This window comes from Coloeus monedula (assembly GCF_965178545.1).
Source record: "Coloeus monedula genome assembly, chromosome: 2".
In the NCBI taxonomy this organism is placed as follows: domain Eukaryota; kingdom Metazoa; phylum Chordata; class Aves; order Passeriformes; family Corvidae; genus Coloeus; species Coloeus monedula.
The window spans coordinates 74350252-74373434 of record NC_138782.1 but is presented as its reverse complement, the minus strand read 5'-3'; the positions used below and the strand labels follow the sequence as shown (position 1 = coordinate 74373434).

The 23183-nt window shown below is 40.8% G+C and overlaps 1 protein-coding gene across 1 annotated transcript; it reads right to left on the bottom strand.

The window, feature by feature from the left end:
* Positions 1–1170: 1170 nt before the first annotated feature.
* Positions 1171–18913, bottom strand: SNX3 (sorting nexin 3). Its single transcript, XM_082276641.1, has 4 exons — positions 18649–18913; positions 5844–5939; positions 5338–5462; positions 1171–1853 (listed from the first exon to the last, which is right to left on the bottom strand). Exons 1-4 carry the CDS (start codon positions 18808–18810, stop codon positions 1748–1750), a joined length of 489 nt encoding a protein of 162 aa, XP_082132767.1. The 5' UTR covers positions 18811–18913; the 3' UTR covers positions 1171–1747.
* Between the last annotated feature and the right edge of the window lie 4270 nt (positions 18914–23183).

Sequence of the window (23183 nt, the reverse complement as noted above, 5' to 3'; positions counted from 1 at the left end):
CCTTCTTTCCCCCTTTTCAATAATAACTCAACTTTTAGGGGTGATGCAACAAGGACAGGGAAATTTGGAAATTATTTACATTATAAAAAACATCTTGAAAAGTGACAGCCCTGGGCTGCAAATGGACTGTCAGTTTTGGTCCTTGATTTCGTGAATAGAATGGTTAGAGAGAATCAGCACAATCTCAGTTAAGTATGAGGTGGAAAGAGCAATTATTCAAACATCTATGTATTCAGTGTAGCTAATCACTAGTACTTTGTGTAATCCAGCCAGCCACCACTGCCTTGCCAGTTCAGTCTTTTACATTGAGATTTCCCTAAGTGAGGTTAATGGTTTTAGTTAAAAGAAGCTACTAACTTTGCCAACAAGTTTGTAGGATGCTCTTTACAGAGATACCTGTCATAAGAAGGAAAAAAGCAGCAGAGCTGAGTCTAAGTCAACATGTAACTACCAAATAGCACAAAACACTAGAGCAGATTGCTACTAGAGTGTTCTGGAATCTGCTTACAAGAGCATTTGGATAGGTAACTTCCATGTCACATTTGGAAAACTAAGGAAGCTTCTCTAGCTCACTTCCTTGTTATGTAAAAGACAACTTCAGCAGTGCTGCTTGTGAATTCCAGTTCAGCCGTCCTGCACCTGTTTTGCAGAAGTGGTAAAACCAGCACAACACTACAGCTCACCCCTCCTTTAGTGTTCAGGGAAGTGGTCTATGATCACATCTTACAGCAGACTTGTATGACTTCATGTTCCCAATTCTATTTATGGAGCAGAGCTACTTTAATGTTATGTAAACATTCCCTTCTCTATAGGATGGCATTGTTTTCACTAGCTATTTGAAGCTAGATTGACACTTCTCATGCCAAGTAGAAAGGTACTCTTTCCCCAAAGTTATTAAAGTCACAGATCTGTTGACTGTCTACCATGAGTGGTATGCCAACTTTGGCTCCACAGCACACAAACAGCCTTAATACCTTTATATGTTCTTTAACACTTACAGAGTTAGTGCCAGCATCTAAGGATACTTAGTGCTGGCTGTTAGTTATACAAAACTACCTTGTGGAAGAGCATCACAGCAAGGCTGTAACACCAATTCACTTAGCATAGTCAAGCCCCTCCTCCTCAGAAAGCATGAGACACTCCACACTCAAGGTCAACAGTGACAAAACATTTGAAGTGTATTTTCACTTTTATTTCAAAACTTTAGACAAGTTACTTTAGTATATAAATTCGATTTTTTTCCTCTTACAGAATATAAAGATAATTCCCTCATTACTTCAGTATAAAGTGTTTTACAAGCTTGAAGACAATTGCATAAGTGTTTCTCATACAGGATATCAGAAATAAAGCAATCTTTCTACAGATGTTCAGACAGGTGACTACCTCAGAAACAGCAGAGCAGTTTAGTCAAATACAAGTGAACACGTGACACTACAGTTGTGAAAGTTCAAGTAAGGCCAAGTCAGTAAACATTGTTAAGTCATTGCAAATAATAGTGGAAAGGTTTGTGAGACATTGCAAGGGGTGGATGGTTTCATAGCATAATACTCTTAAATCAAGGATTCAGAGGGGTTTAGCTAGAAGACAAGTGAGTTCTTAAATGCTATAAAGCCTATGCAAAGACCAAGCAGTGTACTGGTGTTAGTGGAGACTTTGTGCCTGTTCATCCTCAGCATGCTAAGACAAACTACAACCTCTTTAAACCAAGCATAAGAACCACTAATATTTGAGAAGATGCTTTTAGAATTCAAGTATGCCTTATTTTGGATGGTGTGTAGTTTTTATCTATTACTTCATCTTGTAAGAACATGTGAAGACAACGCTCGTTCTGTGCCAGTGGGTGGCCTGCAACCCTGGAGAGGAAAAAAACAAGCATTAGTGTGAACCAGTTGAGCCTACTTGCAGCTATCCTGCAGATCAAGGTTTTGTACCAATAACTTATTGTTCTGCACTTGGGCAGAGATTCCACTTTCACTTCACTGTTGGTGACTAGAATGCAGTCTAGCAGCAAGATTTGTCACGCTCCCCCAGATGCAGTTAGTCCATAGGAACCCTGAGGTACCTCTGATCACTTGGAAGCATGTTACATCATCATCTGTCACCTGCAATTGATGGGACTATCCAAGTAAGTGATCATTCTAGCATTAGGAAATCTAGAGCTAAGAAAGGCAAGTGGAGTTTTTTTAAAGGTCTTGACACCTTTGCCACAGGACACCCTTCTAAAGGCCACTCATCCCCTCAGCTGTCAGTGTCACTGAGCAGCAGCTCGTCCCAGCACAGCTGAAGCCTGGCTCCAGCAGGGGATGCGAAGGCTTTCCGAAGGCTTGGCACTGCTCCGGGCAGCGACTCCCCAGGGTCAGTGCCCCTGGCCTGTATGGGCAGCACTGCACACAGCCAGGGGGTACTGGCCCTTCTGCTCACTGCACATGTGGTAGCTTTCAAACATAGGAGACAGAGCTTGCCTGTTCTAGGGGACACCAGCATATCTACTACAGATTTAATTTTGTTCCACATATAAACTGAAAACCCATCATTTTAACAGTAAAGGAGCTGAAATTAAATTAGGAGACACAAACTTGGAAGAAAATCATAAGGTACTGCATTTGAACCCTTAAAATACCATGCAGACTCCTGTGTAGGTAAAAATCCAAAAGAATCAGATACCTGAAAGTTCATCACTTACGGACACAAATACTGAATGCAGTTTGGTTTGAAAAAAACTACATCCAGTTCGGTCAATCAAGACAGACTTCTTCCTTTAGGAGAGACAGTCCCCCACCATCCCAAGGGCAGCTTGTGTAAGCCTTGCGGCCTCCATATCTGTCAGCACATTTCTACCCGAAATGGAAGGCATTTGATTGAACACATGCAGTATGTACTCAGCTCCAATGGCTCAGCACCATTTCCAAGCACTTCAGTGCATCTTCTCCAAATTTACCTATTAGTGTTTATTTCACCACAGAACATACCCGTCACTGAGGGTGACCTATAATGAGGAAGCTGAGCTCTCCTATTCAACATTAATGGATTATTTCAAGTGCAGTTATAAAACCTATCCATCTTGCCAGGTCCTAGTAAAAGGCCGACAGTCTCAAGCAGCAGTTCACAAGGATGACAGTCTAGTCATCCTAGAGTAACTAGTTATCAACTAGAGTAACTAGCTTGAGTTTCTTACCCCATCAGAATGAAGTTACTGGTGTTAAACTTCAAGGAAAAGATATATACGAGAGGATAAGGCAGCAACATATTTCTTCTCCCTTTCAGGAAGGCTTGAAAATTGGGTGTCTGAATTGCAAGACTAGATCTGATCTCTGATTCAGCTCTTGGTTTCACAGGAATACCTCATTCCACATTGGCTTTCCCTTAATATTTTTCACCAAGGTGACCCTTACACATAGCAGCTGCTACTTCAAGAATTATGTGTCTCAAAATCAGGTTGAGGCAGACAAGAGTGTTGAGACATAACCACCCTTGTGAATGTCACTGTATGTAGTACTGATGGTGGTGCCAGCAAACTGGCCCAAGGGAGCTGACTCAAGTAAGCTGCACTGTTGTGATTCAGATTTTACATCTAGAGGGACAAAGCCTCAACAAATCCATCTCACACTTCCAGATATCAAGAACTGGTATTGGTGCACCAAGATTTGTTTGTTCCAGTGGTATCAGTTATCTGAGGGACTCTTTAATTCTAGAAGCATAGATCAGCTTTGATTATGCAATAATGTGATGTACGGTGCAAAGGACCTTCAGGTCTAAGTTCACTGGTGCCCAGAGTACTTGGTAGAAGCCTTAAAGCTTCTACATGGTTCAAAACTTCAGTAATATTTGCTTAATGAGTTGGTTGTGCCATTAGAACTCATGAGCTAAATTGCTATGGTTTGTGCCTGGAAAGCCTTATTCCAGATGTACTCAACTCTGCCACTACATCAATATCTACATTAATCTACTTTTATGTTTCAAAGGAGGAAAAATTAACCAAGAAATTTTACACTTCCACAAAGTCAATTTATTACTCGCATTAGGATTGGAAAATGGATATCCATAAACTGGCCATTCCATTTCTGTCGGCTATAGAGAGTTTATCAGAGTCAAGGTAAAGATGACTGTGTTTCACATCAGCTGCTTCAGAACACCAATAACCCTCTTCCATGCTAGACTCAGCATACAAAACTTTCAGTAAGTGCACTTCTTCCCCATTTAAGATAGAGTTCCAAGTCTGCATGGATAAAGGCTGTACTTTACAGTCATGACTGCCTTGATTTTACAGCATTAAAAAAACCCAAACACATTCCATTTTATTATTAGATGCCTTGGAAGTTCATTCCGCTTGTCTCTGAACAGCAAAAAAAAGCAATCTGAAGCATTTTAGCTATTCAGAACCATTAGCAATACTTCTAAGTTGAGCTAAGAAGCAACTACATGAAGAAAAACTTCAGAGATTTCATATGGTCACGCTTAGTTGTACAGGACAGACAGTTTTAGTGAACTCCAAGACACATGCCTCAACTAACAGCAACTGCTAAGTACATTTTCATAAGTTCTGGCGTAACTCACAGGCATCCTCTGTTCCTGTTAAACAGCATTACTATTGAACAAGATTAGAATGCCAGTGGAACTGACAGGCTTGAACTCTCTGAGGGAGCAGTCCCAAGTCCAGTTGGTCTGAACAGAACTATAGAGACCAGAAGAGCTGGTTAACTGACAACACTCCTTAACCACTGTGTGGATCCATGCTGTTAAAGAGATTAAACCAGCTATTCAGGCCAGTGTACAGACAGTGGTTAGTAGTGTCAGATGGTGGAAAAAGAATCGTAAGACTTTGTTACTATAATTTCTGCTCACCCTTTGAAGGCAGCGACAAAATCCAAAGTGTCTATTTCAAACTACATGTGCATGCCTCAAATAGTGCTTTTACATCTTCAGAAAGATTCTCAGGATGATTAGAGAAAATATGCATAATTACACAAACTGATAATACCTCATATCTGCAATCAAAGTAAACTGCTGTAAGCCCACTGCAAGCTCTACTGTTCACCCAACTGGAGGATACCTTTCTAGAAATTATAAAGTAGAACTATTTTGAACACTATAATTTTAGTAGCAATTTGCATAAATTAATGACAACACTAACAGTCATTTCAGCTGTTCTGGTAAGCACTAAGATATCCAAACTAAACACGGGATGAGTAATGTTAGTACGTCCTCCTGCAAGACTTTGTGAAAGTTAGTATTCTGAACCTAGTGCAGTTACCATCCTTAAGAGGATGAGTAGCTTTAATTCAATTTTCCAGAGCTGAGCTCCAGGTTTGTCTCTAAATAACTAGACCCAACACTTACTTGTTTATGAATTGTTCAAGAGCCTGCTTCCTTTCCTCTATAAAGGAATCATCAAATATACCATCATCTCCTCGGAAGGGGAGCTGACGGAGAAGAGCTTTTCCTGGTAGAGGTGGTACCACAACCTGAAAGATTTACAGAAGTGTCCTTAAGAGCAGCCTGTAAGCAAGTTCATCCACCTCTTCCTCCTAGAAGACCCAACTCATCAGTCACATTCCTAGTGAAGTAATAAAACAAAAGCAGAGAAGAACAGTACCTGCCCACACAGGTAAGCTGAAATCAAGTAGTTCAACTCTGAATTAACCCAAAACCATTAAAACTAAAAGCCTTTGGCATTGCAGCACCGAGGCTTGATAAAAAGACTGACACACTGGTTTATTTCTGGGCATTTTCAACCACAGTAACTGCTTGATATGATACATGCTTTATAACATAATGAAAACATTCCAGCATCATGACTCTTTATATGTCTATGAAGACTTGTATTTACCTTTCACTTTACTCACCTTGCTTTCTCTTTCTAGTTCATTCCTTAGCCATTCAAAGTCACTATATCTTCTTCTGACTGTAGATTCTTTCAGTTTGAAGATAGGTAGATTTGTCTGAAAACAAGAACACAAGCTATTGGTTAGACAGATTAAAAGTTTTGATAAGCAGAACCAAGAACCAAGCTGTTAAGTTACACATTAGTTCCATTTAAGCAACAACAGCAGTATTAAGAAACACTCAAGATACAGAAATAGAAATAAGGTTCTAAGCTAGATGAGTAAGCTGTGCCTTGAACCGCATGGCTATGAGCCTCATTTATATGGTATCCCAATCACCAGTATTTTGTCATCATATCACCCAGCAGAATATCTGATTTGCTGGCCACTTGAGATGTTTCTAAGGTAGGAGAAGCATCTGCTATTCTTACTGTCTCAGGAGCTGGATTCCCAATATATACAAAATTGGAGGAGGGGAGGGAAGGAAGAAGAAAGTCTTATTCCACATAGGCTTCTCTTACTGCATTCAAGGGAATGTTTCAGATATTAGCACAGGATATTAACCAAGTCCTGTACTTTTCTACTCCCTGATACAACAGGGCCTCCAACATCTTCAAAAGCAAAACCTTTAAGTCTTACAGTGAATCCATTCAGGACCGATGAAGATTTGGTAGCACAAGCTGCCAAGTTTGGGTAGCTCCAAAGAAGCCAACAAGGCTGAGATGCACTACAACATTCAGTGCTGAGGAGATCAGACTGTTTGACTACAGAGCTAAACCAAGTAGAGCATAATTAGGGGAGCTTTGCTGCCCAAGGCTAGGAGGCAGCACTGAATCCTAACACCCTTGAAAGGGACATAAAATAGGAGTAAGCTATAATGCTGCACAAGACCATGTTAAATACACAGGCACCCTGATACAAGTCCTTATACTAACTTGTGTCAGAGCCTGCATTACTTCTGTTCATTCTTGGGGTGCAGTGTTATGCCACTTTTGCAACCCAACTTGCATGTTATTTTAAAAGCAGACACTGAGAGTCCTCTCCTAATGACACCTTGGCTAGAACACTACAAAACTGTTTCTAGGAGTTATGACCTCCTAAAAGTAAGACCATGAGCCTGTAATTACCAGACACAACCAGAAGTCACAGAAAAATGCCTACTGTTGTCAGACTGCATATTCACTAACAGTCTCCGTATACTTTTGAAGAAGACTCTCAAGGAGTACCCTAGGAAGCTGATGTTCACGTGGGACTACAGTTACATCCAGCTTTCCTGTTGGCAGAGGCACAGTAATCATTCTCAGCTACTGCCTTTTACGTTTTTGTTGTTTTATTTTAATTTCTTGGGCATCTAACTCAGGATCTGGTCACAGTTTGAATGGATACCCCTGTACAGTATCATTTGCAGGATGTTATGCTTAAGCTACCACTGGGGAATACTTTTGGCAGCTCAAGACAGGTTTAATTGCAGAGATATTTTCCTGCATTAGGCAGGTCTGTGACTATGGGTCATTGTATTGCTGCCAGCCAGTAACAAGTTTCTGGCTGTCACACTAAAGTACTTGATAAGTTAGTTGTGTACTTTCACATTATGCCAGTTAGTTCACAATTTACAAGTGATAAAGTATAGAACAGTATTTTGTTATGGTGTCTTATTGCTAAATATTTAAAAGCATTCAAGCTCTCTTTCCCGGGTAAAATATTGTTGATTGTGTTAGCAACTAATAATAAAATTGCATTTAAGATGTACGTCAGAAGTCAGGCTTTATAAATAAATACTCTTGTCTTGATGATAAGAATATTCTACTCAAGAGTGAATATAGCTAGGTCCCCCAGAGTGCATGAAGGAGATTCCCAGAAGTTAAGTACTGGATTATTTTCCTCTGATTTCAGCTGTTGTTTTTTAACAAAGTTCACCATTACACATTACAACATCAACTCTTTGTCAGTGTCTTAGGTAGAAAGCCCTTTAAAATACTTAGCATACAGGTTCTCACCTGCAGAAAATATTAATTTCTCCTCTCAAGTTACTAAAAACAGGATTAGAACTGGATAAAAGCTGCTAAAAACCAGTAAGTTCCCAGGTCTTCAGGAACTCTTTTCATTTTCTAGGCATGAAGTCTATAAAGTTAATCTCTAAACAACATATCAGGCTTACAGATACAATGTGGGGGTAGAAGTGCCAGTTAAGATCACTTTACCTTCTACATTCCCTTTTGAACTTTTGACATGCTAGCCCAGCTAGCAAGTGGGAGAAAAGGACAGAGTCCTTTCCTTTCCCTGTGAGTTGAAAAATCTTCTCCAATTTTGATCATAAGCACTGGAAATGTTCAGATTGAAAAGTATGTCAAAAGGCATGCACTAAATTAAGTGTTTCACGAGTCACAGTTTTACAACTGTTTTCTAAAACAGAGTACATGTTCGCTGTCCTTTGGTCTGGATATGAACTAGAGCTATCTATAGAGATCAATTTCTAAACCTCATGTTTCTTAAAACCCAGAAACTGCAGCAATTCTCCTTCCTCTAGAAGTACATACTGATAAAGCAGTGTTTTTCAGGTAAGAAAGGATCTATCTAAAAATGCAATTTGAGAGTCCTGTTTTATACTGCTTAACCTATTTACATCTTAGGTTCCTATTTTTAATTCAGGCTACATTCACATCTAAAGTTTCTCTACGGACCTTTGTCACTAAGGATTATTGCTCTGTTTGAGCAGACCACCCTTTCCTTCAGTAGGATGGGCTTCTGCATGCCCTACTGCCTCCATCTCCCATGGATAGACAGTTTTCATTACGCAAGTCAGACAGCTCCTGAAGCATGGGCTTTCATTGGACAAGAATTTGGTAAAAGGAGACAATCCTGAAGAGTCAACAGAAACTTTCATTTTCCATTACAGTGTCATTTCAAGACCATGCAGGCTATCAAAAATGTTATTCTCCCCTCGACCTTTTACGTTGAGTTATCCTTGTTTTCTAAGTCACTAAGGTGCCAACAGCTATTCTGGGCACTGCCAGTGCTTTGTTTGTCTGCTAGAACAGAGACAAGAATAAGATGCAAAACTTGAAGTCAGGCTAGTTTCATTTTTACGAGGATTTCTGCCCATGCTCATTCAGCATTATAATATCAACTTTCTGGCCTGCTGAGCTGCGAAGCCTACTATCACAAAACTCATGACCCAGTTTGGAACAGCCCCTGGAGCATAGCTCATTCCTGTGATAATTTCAGCATAATTTCTCCAGCAGTGTAATAATTATACCGTTCATTGAAAAAAAAAAAAAATTCAACAGCTTCCTAGTCCAAAATCATGCTGCTTAGGAGTTGGAATGCAAGCCCTCAACCTGAAAGGATTACACATCATCCAAGACATTAGACAAGTGAAAGTCACTAGTCAGAATTGCTTTGTTGCAGAAGGACAAACAAACCAGTTCTGCAGAAGTCCCACACAGCCCAAAATCCTAAACCATAGAAAGATACTAAGTCAAGACAGATTTTGTGTAGCACTGTCTCTTTACTAGAGTCTATGTAGACACCATTAGGCTTTCTCTGAGTACTGTCAAACAGTCTGTATTCTGCTGGGGCAATTAACAGCCAGCCAGTACACTGGAATAAATATTGTCAAAACTGGTGCCAAGTTACATTACATAATTAAACAACAGGTGACAAACCCAGATCCTTAAGTCACTCCTGCATTTCTCCACTCAGATGCCAAACAAGTTTCTACAGTCATATGGCTAGTGCTCAACAAACTAGTAATGGGAAGCAGTGGTTCCTTGCTAACAGACTTCAGGGCAAAATCTGTGTTCACAGTAAGCATGTTTCTTCAGCATCATTTATGTCACCGTAACACACTCAACTTTGAGTCCGACTGCAAGCTCAGGAGATTCCCAGTTCACCTCAGAAGCAAATGACAGTCCTAAGACAGTAGCTTAGATAACCAGGTAACAGTCTTCCAGCTCTTACTACAATCACTCCCCAACCTACACCCAGTTAGAAGTTGAAAAATTGTTTTTGTATGCAAGTGAAGATAATCTCACAAGCAGAATGCAAGTAGTTTGAGTACTAGTCATTACTGTCCACTCAGCTTCAGATACAGTTATCCAATGCAGCCACTCCAGTAAACAAATTACCTTAAATGCAGGAGGAAAACTAGAGTAATTTATTAGTTTATAATTAGTTTTACATTAATAAAAGAATTCTAAGTATTTTTAAGTCTTAGTTTTTAGACTAGCTTATTCACTGAGTGGAAAAAGTCTTGCAAATAGTCAGACTTGCTCCTAAAAATTTGTTTCCAGACATAAATCGAATGCAAATAGCATTTGAGTTCCTTCAAAGAACATGCTGACACTCCACAAGATTGTATGACACTGCAGCCCAGCCCATCCCCGCAACAGCAGAAACTCCCCAGATGTTGCTGTTCAGCCTACTTTAGGTAAATTTGGTTAATTTCTTCATCTGCCACCATAACACTCAGCAGCAGCACTGCACTGCCCATGTCTCCCATTCCTAACAGACTGAGAATAAAGCTGCACTGTTGCCACAGCACCTACTTTGATGTCATCTTTTCAATTAGGTTATGGTAGCCTTGAGAAAACTCTATTTCCATTAAAATAAAGTGAAAGAAAGCACACAGTTCACTTTTGATAGAAGGTAGTGGCTTTGACTCTCAGAAGCTAAATTCAATGATCTTGACTGTCTCATACAAGCTGTAAGCTTTGTCAAGAGCCTACACCCTTTGGCTACATTTACATTCAATGGGAGCTGGGGGCTATCACAGTAAGTAGCATTCATGGTGGATAAAAAAAAGTATTACAATTTTCTTAAGGCAAGAGCCTGCTGTCCTTTAGTACAAGAAACTGGCTCCAGCAGTCCACTGTTATTGCAGAAACCTTGCCAGTGGTTTGTTTCCTTCCCGACTTGACATAAGCAGCTACCTCTCAATTTCCTACAATTATAAAAAGCAAGAAAGAAGGAAAACATGCTTTGAACTTCAGTTTGCAGAAGTTTAGACTTTTGCGGGGTATATTACTGAAGGAAAGCTTCTTTCCCTGCTGCAAAATGTCAGACTAGAGACTGTTATTTTTCTAAGTTTCAGTCCTTTTCATCAAAACAGAGTTCTACCTCCCCTTTTCTCCACTTGGTGTCCAGACCTACTGAAGGTATGTCATATTAAAAAAATAGAAGTTAAGAGAACACTTAAAAATCTGACCATGCAAGTTTTAAACAATGCTGACTTAAACTATACCAAGAACTTTTGAGCTTCCCACTCCGCAGTACTGGAGCTATGGAGCCAGGATGTTTTCTACCTTAAAGACTAAGGCAGTGAAATCCTAATAGCAACAGTGTCAGAGACTATCACTCTTTAGACAAGAATTAACTTTTGCCAAATCCAGTGCCTTGAGTCCAGAGTTGCTCTCTGAAAAATGAGCATAGGGATATCTGTATTTTTGCCAAAAAGCATCTACCATCACCTGATCAAGTTCAACAACATCATAAACAGCTGAATTATGGTGTGCCATGGTCAAAAGACTCTAAATAGGGTGAGTCAAGAGAAAGAGATTGCTTAGTGATGCTTTATTCTTCAGGTTCCACACTCAGAAGCCAAAGATAAAAACAGGAGCCTGCTTTAAGGACTCATTTGGACAAAGACTTTTACAACACCCAGACAGAACTAGTAACTAGATCAGGGTTAGCAAGCCAAAGTCTCCTGTGAAATATCAAATATTCATTTGAAAGAGAAGGGATTGTTACTTTTACACAATTCAAGGTATAACAGCTCTGATTAGACCTACTGTAATGTTCATATTCATTCCTCATTAGGAATGACTGAAGAGGGATCACATTAAGTTGATGCTTTAGCATCATTACTGACATCCATCAGCTACAGTCAAATGGACATAAAAAAATTTCAGTGAACTGCTCCAGTTGCTAATTTTTTATCAGAAACTAAATGTTTGATATGCTTTGTGAGCTAGAGACAGTCCAGTATCCCTATACTTCAAATATGCAAGAAAAAAAGCAGTAAGTTAACTAGTTTAAAAGTGTGTCTACTAAGTAGCAAAAAACTCTCTTCATATTTCCAGTTTTACTGGAGCAGTAACACTCACATTCTTAAGTAGCCACTAAAAGCTATAGAAAGGCTTATAACTCCTGTACATTAATTTGCAGCATATCTTACCACTTAGAGGGTGCTACAGCTTAAGCCCATAAGAAATAATCTCTAAAGTTTTTTTTCCAGGTCTAGAGATGGCTTTAAACCACTTAATATATAGCTTCATTTTCTCCTGGATTTTAGAGTTAAGCTGCTATACACTAGCTTAAAGTTACACTTTGAAATAGGCTTTGTGGCCAACACAAACTATACTGTCATATGGAAGAATCTTCTGGGGCGGAACACAGATTTTGAATTGGATTCTCAAGAAATAGCCACAGAAAGAACATTTCAAGGACCTGTCTTCAGTTGGTAAAACACTTGTTTTTATACCTTGAGTAGAAGGTTAGGGCTTCTCCATCATTTTTACGTTAGAAGTTACAGCAACAATAGCACTTTCAGACCCTTCACTCAGTTCTACAGCTTCACAGGGTATTTGGACTATGCACCTGTTAAACAGCCTCCAGTAGTGCAAGTGACATTGCTTCACCAAGTAAAAAAACTTTACATAAAATACTTCCCTTACTGTTAGAAGACATAAAACTCTGCTGCATCATTTACTTCTCCAGACGAAAAGCAGCAGAGACTGGACTGCTCTAAAGTTCAAGCTGACACTTCTTCAGCAAGCCATCTAAAAATAAGCACATATCAAAACTCCCTGGCATCATATGCCTACCTGGATCACAGCCATCTGTCCTACAAAGATTACTCATTGTTCCCTTTGATTTGGTCTGTTCTGTACTGTACTGGAGTGCAATCTTAAAACATGACAATCAAGGCCGGCACTGTATACACTGAAATAAAAGGAGTGCAAGTCACCAGTTAAACAAATATACTAATAGGAAGCACTATTCAGAGACTTGGTTATTTTATTTACACAGTAACAGGTATCAATGCTAAACTAGTTCAATACCTTTGGACCAGCCTCTTGAACCTAGTTTAATTACAAACCTCTACAGAAAGAAACAGCTGCTCAAGAGTAAATCCACTTTCCTGGCTTTGGAAGTTTCTTTCATCCAAGCCATTCTACTTCTCTGTTTCCCTAGTCAGTGCCCTTGGAAATTCTTAGCCTTCCAGTTATCCTTTTCTGAATTACTGCTTGAAGGAACAGTTAATGTTTGTAAAGGTGCAGTACCTGGGCTGTAGAACAGAAAAATGGTCACCTGAATCACTGCATTTTTATTCTTTGTAGAGGAGTCTGAAAATATGTAACGGGTAGCAGTGTCTAGAATGGGTTTTAAAAGCATGATTTACTACAATTAGAGCAGACTTGCAGTGTTATGCAAGATTTGTAGTAGTAGAGAAATAGAGAATTACTGCTGATTATGCATCCCTAAACACACACTGAGTCAGTGTTTAGTCATGACTCCACCACAAGCTTCAACTATTAAACTGTACAATGTTGAAGTCAACTACAGGAAGGGCAGATTTGATTCTTTTCATGGTGGGGGAAGAATCTGCAGCTTCAAACCCTGCCAAACATGAAGGACAGGAGATTTGGAACTGTTCAAGGACAAAACATTTCAAAAACACATCCATCAGATCAAGAGCACCACTTTGCAAAACATGGCACAAGAAAAGTGCTTTCTGAGCAAGTTATACTTTCAGTTCATTTTCTGTCTTACTCTAACTTGATTTGATCACAGCTGTCAGATTCCAATCAGTAAGTCACAAGTCAGACTACTATAAACGTGCTCAAATGTAAATACTGTTTCCAAACTAGGTCTTGAAAAAATTGGTTAAGGGGAGAACAGGACTTTCAAAAGTAGCTCGAGTTCAGCAGTACTCAGATAAACTTCCCCAATCCCTTGAAACCAATACTATTCTTAACACTGCAGGCACTTCACAGCCTGTGTATTCATTTCCTTCCCTACACAGGACCTATACAGTCAAGCACCTCTGAAGGTCTACAGAAATCTTTCTGCAGAAGATACAGGAAACCTGACTGGTGTCCTAAAGAGCATTGGTACCACCTAACTATTGCATTCCACAATATCTGGAAGCACAGCAAGGCATTCCCTTTCTACACCCCAAGACAAGCCACTGCACTGGGGAATCTCAAAAAGCTAAGATATACCTTAGTGCCTAATAACACTGATTAGAGGCAACAGGCCATTCAACGTTAAAGAACAGAACTAAGATGACAAAGGCTTTTAGTTTGGCTTTGCTTTGACGAAAAAGGATTCTTTAACTATTTGGACTAACAGCTCCTGTAACAGGTATTTTATTATAGTTCTAACTGTCAGTTTGAATATCAATGACCTCTCTACAAGTTCTCACTAACCATAAATAGATGATTTAACCTTTTAGTCTAGGTGACAAACCCAACCAAAATGGGCAACACAGAAGTCACTCTTACTTCTACAGAAACAAATCCAGACAAAATAGTTAACAGTTTATTTGCAGGTCACTGAATATTCTGAGTTCTAAGGGATTCACAGGTATCATGAAGTCCAACTCTTAAGTGAACAGTCCACACAGGGATTGAACCCACAAGCCTGGTGTTATTAGCACCACGCTCTAACCAACTGAGATATTCTCAGGGCTGCCAAGGGGATATTTCCCTTTTTGTAGCAAGTTCCTGGATACCCATATGCTTTGCTGACAGTATTCTAACCAAAGTGCTTATCTCCTATGGCACTGACTTTACACTGGGTGTACGGCTCTGACGTGTGTCACCAGTCACTGGATCAGAGTTAGCTTGTAAAGCCTGTCTCCTTAAAGGATTTAACAGCTGAAGCTTTTGCACGGAATCTGCTTGAGCAAAGACCTTCCTTCTGACCCATTTATCAAGAAAACTATTTCTCAATTACAGTAGAAGATAAATGATACCTGGAACTGGATTGAGGACTAAATACATGCTGTAGGATGAGAATATGGCAATTGTAATTTGTTCTATGTTTGCTTCCTGGAATTCAGAGAGAGGACTGGCTTTTAGCCCATAAATAGTAACAGGTATTCGCATGCCCTCATTCAAAAGTGTTGACTTGAACAAGCCCAGCCTGAAAAGGTTTAGTAAGAAGGAGAAAAGAGCTAATAAAGACTTGTGAGAAACAGCATGAAAGAGTATTTACACTTTAAATGTGACTTTTGGTTCACATTCTTCCTCAAGAGGTAAGGGCAATGAAGTAGTTTACTGTATTACTTTAGTAGGCAATTTAGTTAATTATGCTAGTTTTAAATGCTGCACAGTCACCATATTGTGATCATCCAGACACCTTCAGATGAGATGAGTACTTTATCAAGTTTTATTTTGCTAGAAGAAGCACTTGGAGCTTTATACCCTACTGCATTATTCCCAGTTTAGCTCACCCTCAGCCTTCACACACAAAGGACACCTCAGAATGGAACAAACACACTGCCTGATGCTGCTGATGGAAAGCAAATTCTCAAGTACCCTGTCAAAAACATGACCCATTCGAATTTGCTATTTTAGCACAGCAGGGTGGCATTTTCTATCACTTATTTCTGAACAAGATTTTTGACTTTCATTGCTAGGCTGCACTGTAGTGGCACACTGCCACATTGTGTGCCTTACAGTGGTTGCTACAGTGGAAAGCTTTCTGTCATCACCTTGTCCAGCTTGCCAAGAACAGACTGTTACTTAATGCACAGACTCAAGCTCAGAAAGTCAATACTTTGGCCAACTGTCCATCTGTGAAGTAAGCTAGGACTGCTGCATAGGGTCTACCTGCAGCACTCCTCTCAAAACTCCTCAAAGGCCTGTCAAAGCACCATGCATTTACCCCAGCACACAGCCACCCTGCACAGAGACACTCACTGTGACAAACCTTCCTAAGTTCCAAAATACTACTGACTTGCTTACACAGTAGCGTACTGTTGAGCAGTCTACCCAAAACTTTAGAGTTCCCCAATAAGCTTTCTGACTTCCACCAGAACTTGATGAGTACAGCATTACAAGAACTAAAGCATGAAGTTGTTCCACTTGCTGCTTTCCAGACAACAGATACGCTTCAACTGCAGTACCAGCAGAAAGCTTGCCAATAAAAGCTTTGGGGAAACTCTGCAGTATTTCACACACATATATTTTGCAAGATACTTTTTATCAAGTATCAGTTCAAGAGTCTGCTAGCAAGTTCAGTCTTTCCAAAAAACCCCAAAAGCTAAGCTTTGAGAGTTAGACAAAGATAGAATTACAGAGTCTGTAAACACCGTGACAATGGTACAAGTCTAATTGTCTCAATGCAAACTTGAATTTCAGTGTCCTCTCTGACAATGTTTCTGGCTTAGAATGATCTCCAGCTGTAATGTGAGGCTGCTGTCCTTTAGCTTTCACCAGAATTTGGCAGCAGTTAAGCCATCCACTTCTGCACACTTAACATTTTACTGTTGATGTTACTTGAAGGTGTAGCTCCCCAGATACAACACAGGTAACTCACACCATCTTCTCAGGTTTGTTCTGCTGCTACTACCAGCACGGCTGGGGGAAACTGCACATCAGCTGCTACTTTCTTACTTTCTGTAACCACAAGCAGTTGTCAAACCATAGAAGCCAGCTGGTGGCCATTGTCAGCCACACTCCAACAAGCAGCTTATGCTACTAAGCCTATCTTTCACAAATACAATACCACAGCAAGTCATGTTCGAATTCTTCCTCTGCGCTGAAACTTGCATATTAGCAACATGGTCTGTGTTCTGCTGAGAAGCAGTTAACTGATACAAGTTTAGACAGTGAACATAATTTTGCATGACTTGTATTACCTGCTCTGTAGCCTTCCAGCACACAGAGACAAAACTCAATTTTACAGTTCATGGTAGCTATGAACTATGTGTACAGCAGTGCACAACTCGAAAGGGCATGATCAAAGAGACAGTCCTGTACACAAGCATGTACAGATGCAAGCAAGGAGGGTGGAGGATGCAATGTTTACATAGTATCAGTCTGGAAGGAAGAACAGAGGAAGGTCACAGTACTATCACAGTGTGCATTTGCTCAAATCATTCTTGGTCTTCATTACAAAGGAATCTAGAATTTTCTACCCCAACAGCAGGTCGGCTAAGACTAACCTGTCTCAAAACCTGTTTTTCTGCTTTCCTTTCTGATGAAGAACTTCAGTTGAGTATTTTTAAAAACTGTTATTTTTTAATCACAGGAAATTTGACATAATTCCCAAGGCCATATCACAGCCAAGTCCCTTTTGTATCATCTTCCCTGGATCCAGCCATTCCAAATGCTCAGTCTTATGGAAAGAAACATCATCAGGAACTTAAGGGGCAAATACTTTCCAGCAAGGTAGAATTACGTCTTTCTTCTAAGTGGATTGCTAGAGTTCTGATAAGGGCGGTGCAATGCAACACAAATCTGCAAGTTCTAGTTTGACCTCACACAGAGGCCAAATATAGGCTGAAAGCGTGTTAGTTTATTCCTCCTGCCCCACTGACACATCCTGAAACACAGGAATAGCTACTGAACACGACAATTTATAAGCATCAGAAATAAAGAAGTATCCTCTCTAGTAGCTTTAGATTTCAGCTGATTTTGCTTTTTTAAGTAAGGTTACACTAAGCTGGGGACTTAGACCTTTAACACCAGAAAATCCACACAAGGTTAAGTCTCGTCCGGTGAATTTTAGTGACCAAGGCAGCAGCCCTCAGCTGTATCCTTCCCTGCCATGAAGAATTCATATTGCAGAGAATGTGTGCAGGGACTCAATGAAGCTTCACTCTTTATTACTTACTGTAACAACTGACCAGGTTCCATCAGCTGTAACAGAGTACAGCTATACAAGGTAGCAGACTCAACTGCAAGCTATAAAACCCCCCCATCTATAAGACATCAGCTTTCTCAACCCAGCTTACTTCTGGCAATGCAGACCAAAAATGATTCCCTGCTTCAAGTCCCTACCAGCCACAATAAGGACTGTGCTGTAGACATTGCATTTTTTGACCATTCCTCTGGGCCCTGTTTATGAAACTAGAAAGGCCAGGGAACACAGTAATGACTTCACATAGCCTTTCTCAAGCTCAAGACTACTAGCCTTTGGGGCAAGTCAGTGAACACAGCCCTTCCAGCTAGGAAGGATTCTAGTGTTACTAAGAAGTATTTGACAGCAGCACATCACGAGAAACAACCCTATTTATTAGGCACCACAGTTTTATTTCAGGTACAAAAGAAAACAGGAAGCCCTCCCCCATACACATGCACCTTATCACTTTAGCTGGCTCTGATCTAGCACGTGTGCCCACTAGACTTATTTACACCTTCTCTATGTACTTTCTGAGGCCGCTGGAATCCTGAACTTGACCTCTTCCTCAGGGCAGATCCACCCATATTACTCCATCGCAGAGAGCTGAGTTTGCCCTCCTCTATTTACCTGGAGACAGACAAGCAATTGCTCACAGTACAGCGATATTTCAGTCTGAGGACAAGCTGTACACAGCAGAGCCGAAAGCGCACTTGTCCTTTAGTTATCTGAACCGAGCTGCATCGCCTTAGCTACCAGGAGCCCATCACAGAGTTATCAACCCCGGGCCGAGGATGGAGAGTCCACTGCGGCTCTGCCACCGCCTCCGGGCGCCGCGCACCGCAGTAGCCGTGACACGGGTCCTGAAGGACACGGCGGCGGGAGCCCGTCACCGCCACCCCGGCCAGCCCCGGGTGACAAGAGGGCCCGACACCGCCAACCCGGCTCCCGGGGCGGGCTGGCGCTGCCTCACCTTGACGCGGATCTCGTAGGTGGTGAAGCGGCCGCGGCCCACCCCCACCGTCTGCGGGTTGCCCACGTCGATCTCCAGGAAGTTGCTGGGCGGCCCGTAGGCGTCGTTGAGGTTCTGCGGCTTGCTGATCAGCCGCCGGGTGTCCGCGATCGTCTCGGCCATGGCGGAGCGGGCGCCTTCTCCCCTGAGCCAGCGACCGAACCCCGAGCGCCGCTGCCGCCGTCACCCGCACCGCCCGACCGCCCGCCCCGCGCCCAGCTGACTGCCCGGCAACGCGCACCCGCGCCCACCGCCCGCGCGCGGGCGCAAGGCACGCTGGGCAATGTAGTTCTCGAGGGCCGCATCGCTCCCTAACGCCTGGCGCGGTCGCCCGCGTTCTGAACTACACATCCCGGCAGGCACTGGGGGCGCGGCGCTCTGGCCGGGAGAGCGGGTTTGTCGGGCCCGCCCGTCCCCTCGGCCGGGTGTGGGGGCGGTGGTGGAGTTGCGGGGAGTTCTTCCCAGATTCCCATCCTTGGGGGAATGAAAAGGCTGGGTAGGAAACGCTGTATATGCAAGGTGTTAAGCAAAAGGAATCAGCCCGGTGCAAACGTAGGCTGGAGGAGATGCCCACCAAAAGATTTGTGTTGAAAACAAAGTCTTAAGTCACTAACCCAAGCTGCAATCAAGGTGACGGTGTTACTTGTAGTAGTCTTACCCTTTTAAAACTTACTGTAATTTTAACAAATGATACATATTTAATAATCATATTACTAACGGGACCAGATTTTATGTCCCCATAGCTTGCAAAGCTGAAGAGTTCATAAAGGATAGGAAAGGAAAATTGTGTTTACAGAGTGAATTATTAAAATAACGAAAGAAAGAAAGAAAGAAAGAAAGAAAGAAAGAAAGAAAGAAAGAAAGAAAGAAAGAAAGAAAGAAAGAAAGAAAGAAAGAAAGAAAGAAAGAAAGAAAGAAAGAAAGAAAGAAAGAAAGAAAAAGAAAGAAGAAAAGCAGAGGTGACAGAATTGTCCCCTTCCAAGACATAAGGTCTTTATTTCTCATTATCTGATTGTGTGTTACGATAAAAGAAACATTTCCCAAAGTAGTGCAGTATTTGCCCTCTTGATGCACCTAAAACCTCAGTGAATAGAAATTATATGAATCCACTATTATTTATAAATTACTCTAACATCTTGGAGGACTTCCAGATTTTTTTAATACCTGTTAAAAGTACCCCTCCAATGATTAAATGCATATATCATTTTCCTTCCTTCTTTTCTTATGAAAGAGTTCTAGTGATGTTCCTTTACTATCCAGGTAGAATGAGACTGTGTGAAAACTATTGATATTTTTTTCCAAAAATCTGTGTGGGCAATGGGTAAAATGGCAGGCTGCCCACAAATCGTATCTGAGAGACACAAAGTTAACTCTGGCAAATTTAGTTAGCTGTTGTCTATGTTAATAAAAAGGTAATCAGAAAGTAGAGATGATCCCAAGGTACAAAAATAGTTCATCCGTATAACCAGTATATGATGGGTGGTTTGCTTGGTAACTTTCCTGTGAATTTCCTTGTCATCACTCCTTCAGTGTTATTTCTCCCACTTACTAGTGCACCTTCCTTTCTTTCCACTAATAGCTGCCAACTTTATAATTCACTTTATAAACAGAAATGAAGCTGACAAAAGTTTTACAAAGCAGGAGTGAAGGGGAGCTTTACCTGAGTTATACTAGTTATTAAACTGGTCATGCAGCAAGGCAAGAAAAAACTCATTAATTCTACTGAGACCACATATGCATCTGGAAAAGCTTTTGTTTGTTACACAACCTGTGCTGCCACATCTCACTGCAAATGTGAAAAAGAAACTGAGCACTGGTGTCTTAACTATGTTTTCTGTCTCCTGGCCAAGCCTGGTTTCATTATCTGTTCAAAGCAACAAAAATATGTCCACTGCTGTGCATTTGGGAAGTTGCTGAGTCTGTGATGAATAAAGAATATGTTCTCAAGCTGGGTAGATATTAAGAGTGAGGCTTAAGTTGAATGCTTTTCTCACAGCACACCATCTCAGCACCATTATTTTGTCTGCTTTTCCTATCAGGGATGACTGGTGGTGGAGAGCCTTGCGGAGGCTACAGAGAGTGACTGTTTTAGTGCCCACTTGTCAACAGCATTGGTATATAAAGGTATATAATGGTATATAAAGGTATATAAAGGTGATTTGATAAGGTGTCCCGTCTCTGTTTTTTCCATTGAAGTTGAATACAACTCGTCTGACCTGGGAGACGAAGGGGAAGACGTCCAGCTTCATGACTAGTGCCCCCCGTACATCACGTAAAAGCATAAATGCCGCACTGGCTAATGAGGCACGGAGAAGGAATGAAGCTAGGGGAAAAGCAGAGTCCTGTGGGCCTCTTTGTTTCCTTCCAACCCTCAGAAAATGCATTTGTTTGCTTTGAATTGTGTTCCAGAATTTTTTTTTTTTGTGATCATGAGACTTGAGTTATGCTGTCTGTAGTTGTTTCTTCTTGCTAGAAAGGTTCTTTTCTCAGCGTGAAGGTGAGCATTAACTCAGAAAAGAAATTTTAAATTCTGTTTCTGACATGCACTTTGGGCTAAATTTCAAATCTGGAGGGAGAGAGGTCAGCTGTGTTTATAGGTTCAAAGCATTTAGAGTTGAACTCGATGATCCTTCTGGGTCCCTTCCAAGTCAGCATATTCTGTGACATCACTGAAAATCCTAGTGAACCTAAATTCTTTAACAACCAGGTACTCACTGATTTGTTATTACACCTTGTTTATTCAACTATGAGACAAAGATTTTCTGGCATAACTTCAACTGGCAAAATGGATATCCGAGTCTCACAGCAAGGACACATAGAAGCAGTATTAATGGATGATTACTTCTGGAATTTTGTATAGTAATATTTCTCCAGTAGTTTTTGGTTATTTTCTTTGTTTTTCAAAAGAAAGAGTCACATTTAACAGGAAAGGAAACAGAATCTCTCCATCATCCAGTCAGGACTCTCCAGCCTTTCTGACAAGTGCTCAGGTTAGCACATTTTTGACAGCACAGGCATATTTTGTCAGAACTTGTGGGGAATGCTGACTCAGCATAAGGCAGAACCCACAAGGCACTGAACTAATTGTGAAATGCCTTGTGTGGAAAAATGACTTCCTGATCCCTGCAGTAGCTGCCAGTGCTTTGAAATATGATGTTTAAATGTCTGCATTGTGCTCCTGCCTGCAAGATAATATTAAGCTTCTAAACATAATTTGTAATATCTACATTTATATATACATACCTATACTGTGAACTCCTATTCTGAGAGATACTGAGTAGTGCCTGGGTAGCTGAAATACTGCAGTGAATTTCTAACACATCGAGCTATTTGAGCTGACTGAGATGCAAACTGTAAACAGATAGTGAAAATGGCTCTAAGTCCATAATTTTGGGAACATTTATGTGGCTTTATTAACCTGAGGCTTTATAAGCAATGTAGATTTTTAACAGCATATTTCACTGTCTCAAAATAGATGAGGTTAATATCAAGACTACCCCCAAGTGCTTTGACATAATCTCAGGAAAATGAGTTTTTATGGAAACTGTGTTGATGAAAACTACCTGCAAAATCCATTTTTGTAGAGTAGGCTGAATGGTCAGTTCTATATCAAAAGTACTTTTGTGTTTGAGAACCAAAAATATTTCCCATGGTGGGAATATCCTGGAGCCTTGCAGTCAGGTAAATCCAGCCCTCCTTGTGCAGAAACTCAGAATGGTTCTGGCAGAGACCCAAAGACTCTTGGACACATCCATCCCCATAGGGTTTAGCCCATCCAAATTTCTAAAAGCAGTGCAGTCATACCACTAGAAGCCAGAGGAGACATCTGGAGTGCTTTGATTTTACCCCTCATTTTTATTCCTGTTTTATTCCTGTTACGGGCCACTTTTGGCTAGCTGGCAGAGTAATAATGCAGTAAGGTTGAACAAGTGCCAAATTAATTTCTACACAGTTTTAATGCCACATTTTTGAAGGTGAGCAAAGGCACAGGAACAGGAAATGAAGGGTACAAATGTACCACAGAATGGATCTGTACCTGTTACAGGACATAAACCATGGTAATCTACAGAAACATACTTGAAAGTCCTGTTTGTTTAGGTTAACACCAAACCTTGGTTTTGCCAAGTGCTTACAGCCGAAGGACAGTGAGTTCCTGGGATGTGCAATCCAGTGCATGGTGACATTTTAGTTGGCCAGTGTAGAGAAGGTTCATAGAATTGCAGAGGGTTTATTCATTTAGATAGAAGATGTCCGAATAGATCCAAATGAGAAGTTTTTCTACGCTGCCTTGCATAGCAAGGTTAAGAAAAAACCAGTGACAGTTTCAATAAATCAGATGTTTTTGCTGAAGATTATACTGTCATTTTCTTCAATTATTCTTGACATTTCACCCATTCATATTGTGATCTGAGTTAATAATGGAAGAAAACCCAGCTCTTGTTGCCTTGTTTATTCTTTGTTCTCAAGGAGATAAGCTGTTTATAAAGATAACTTAT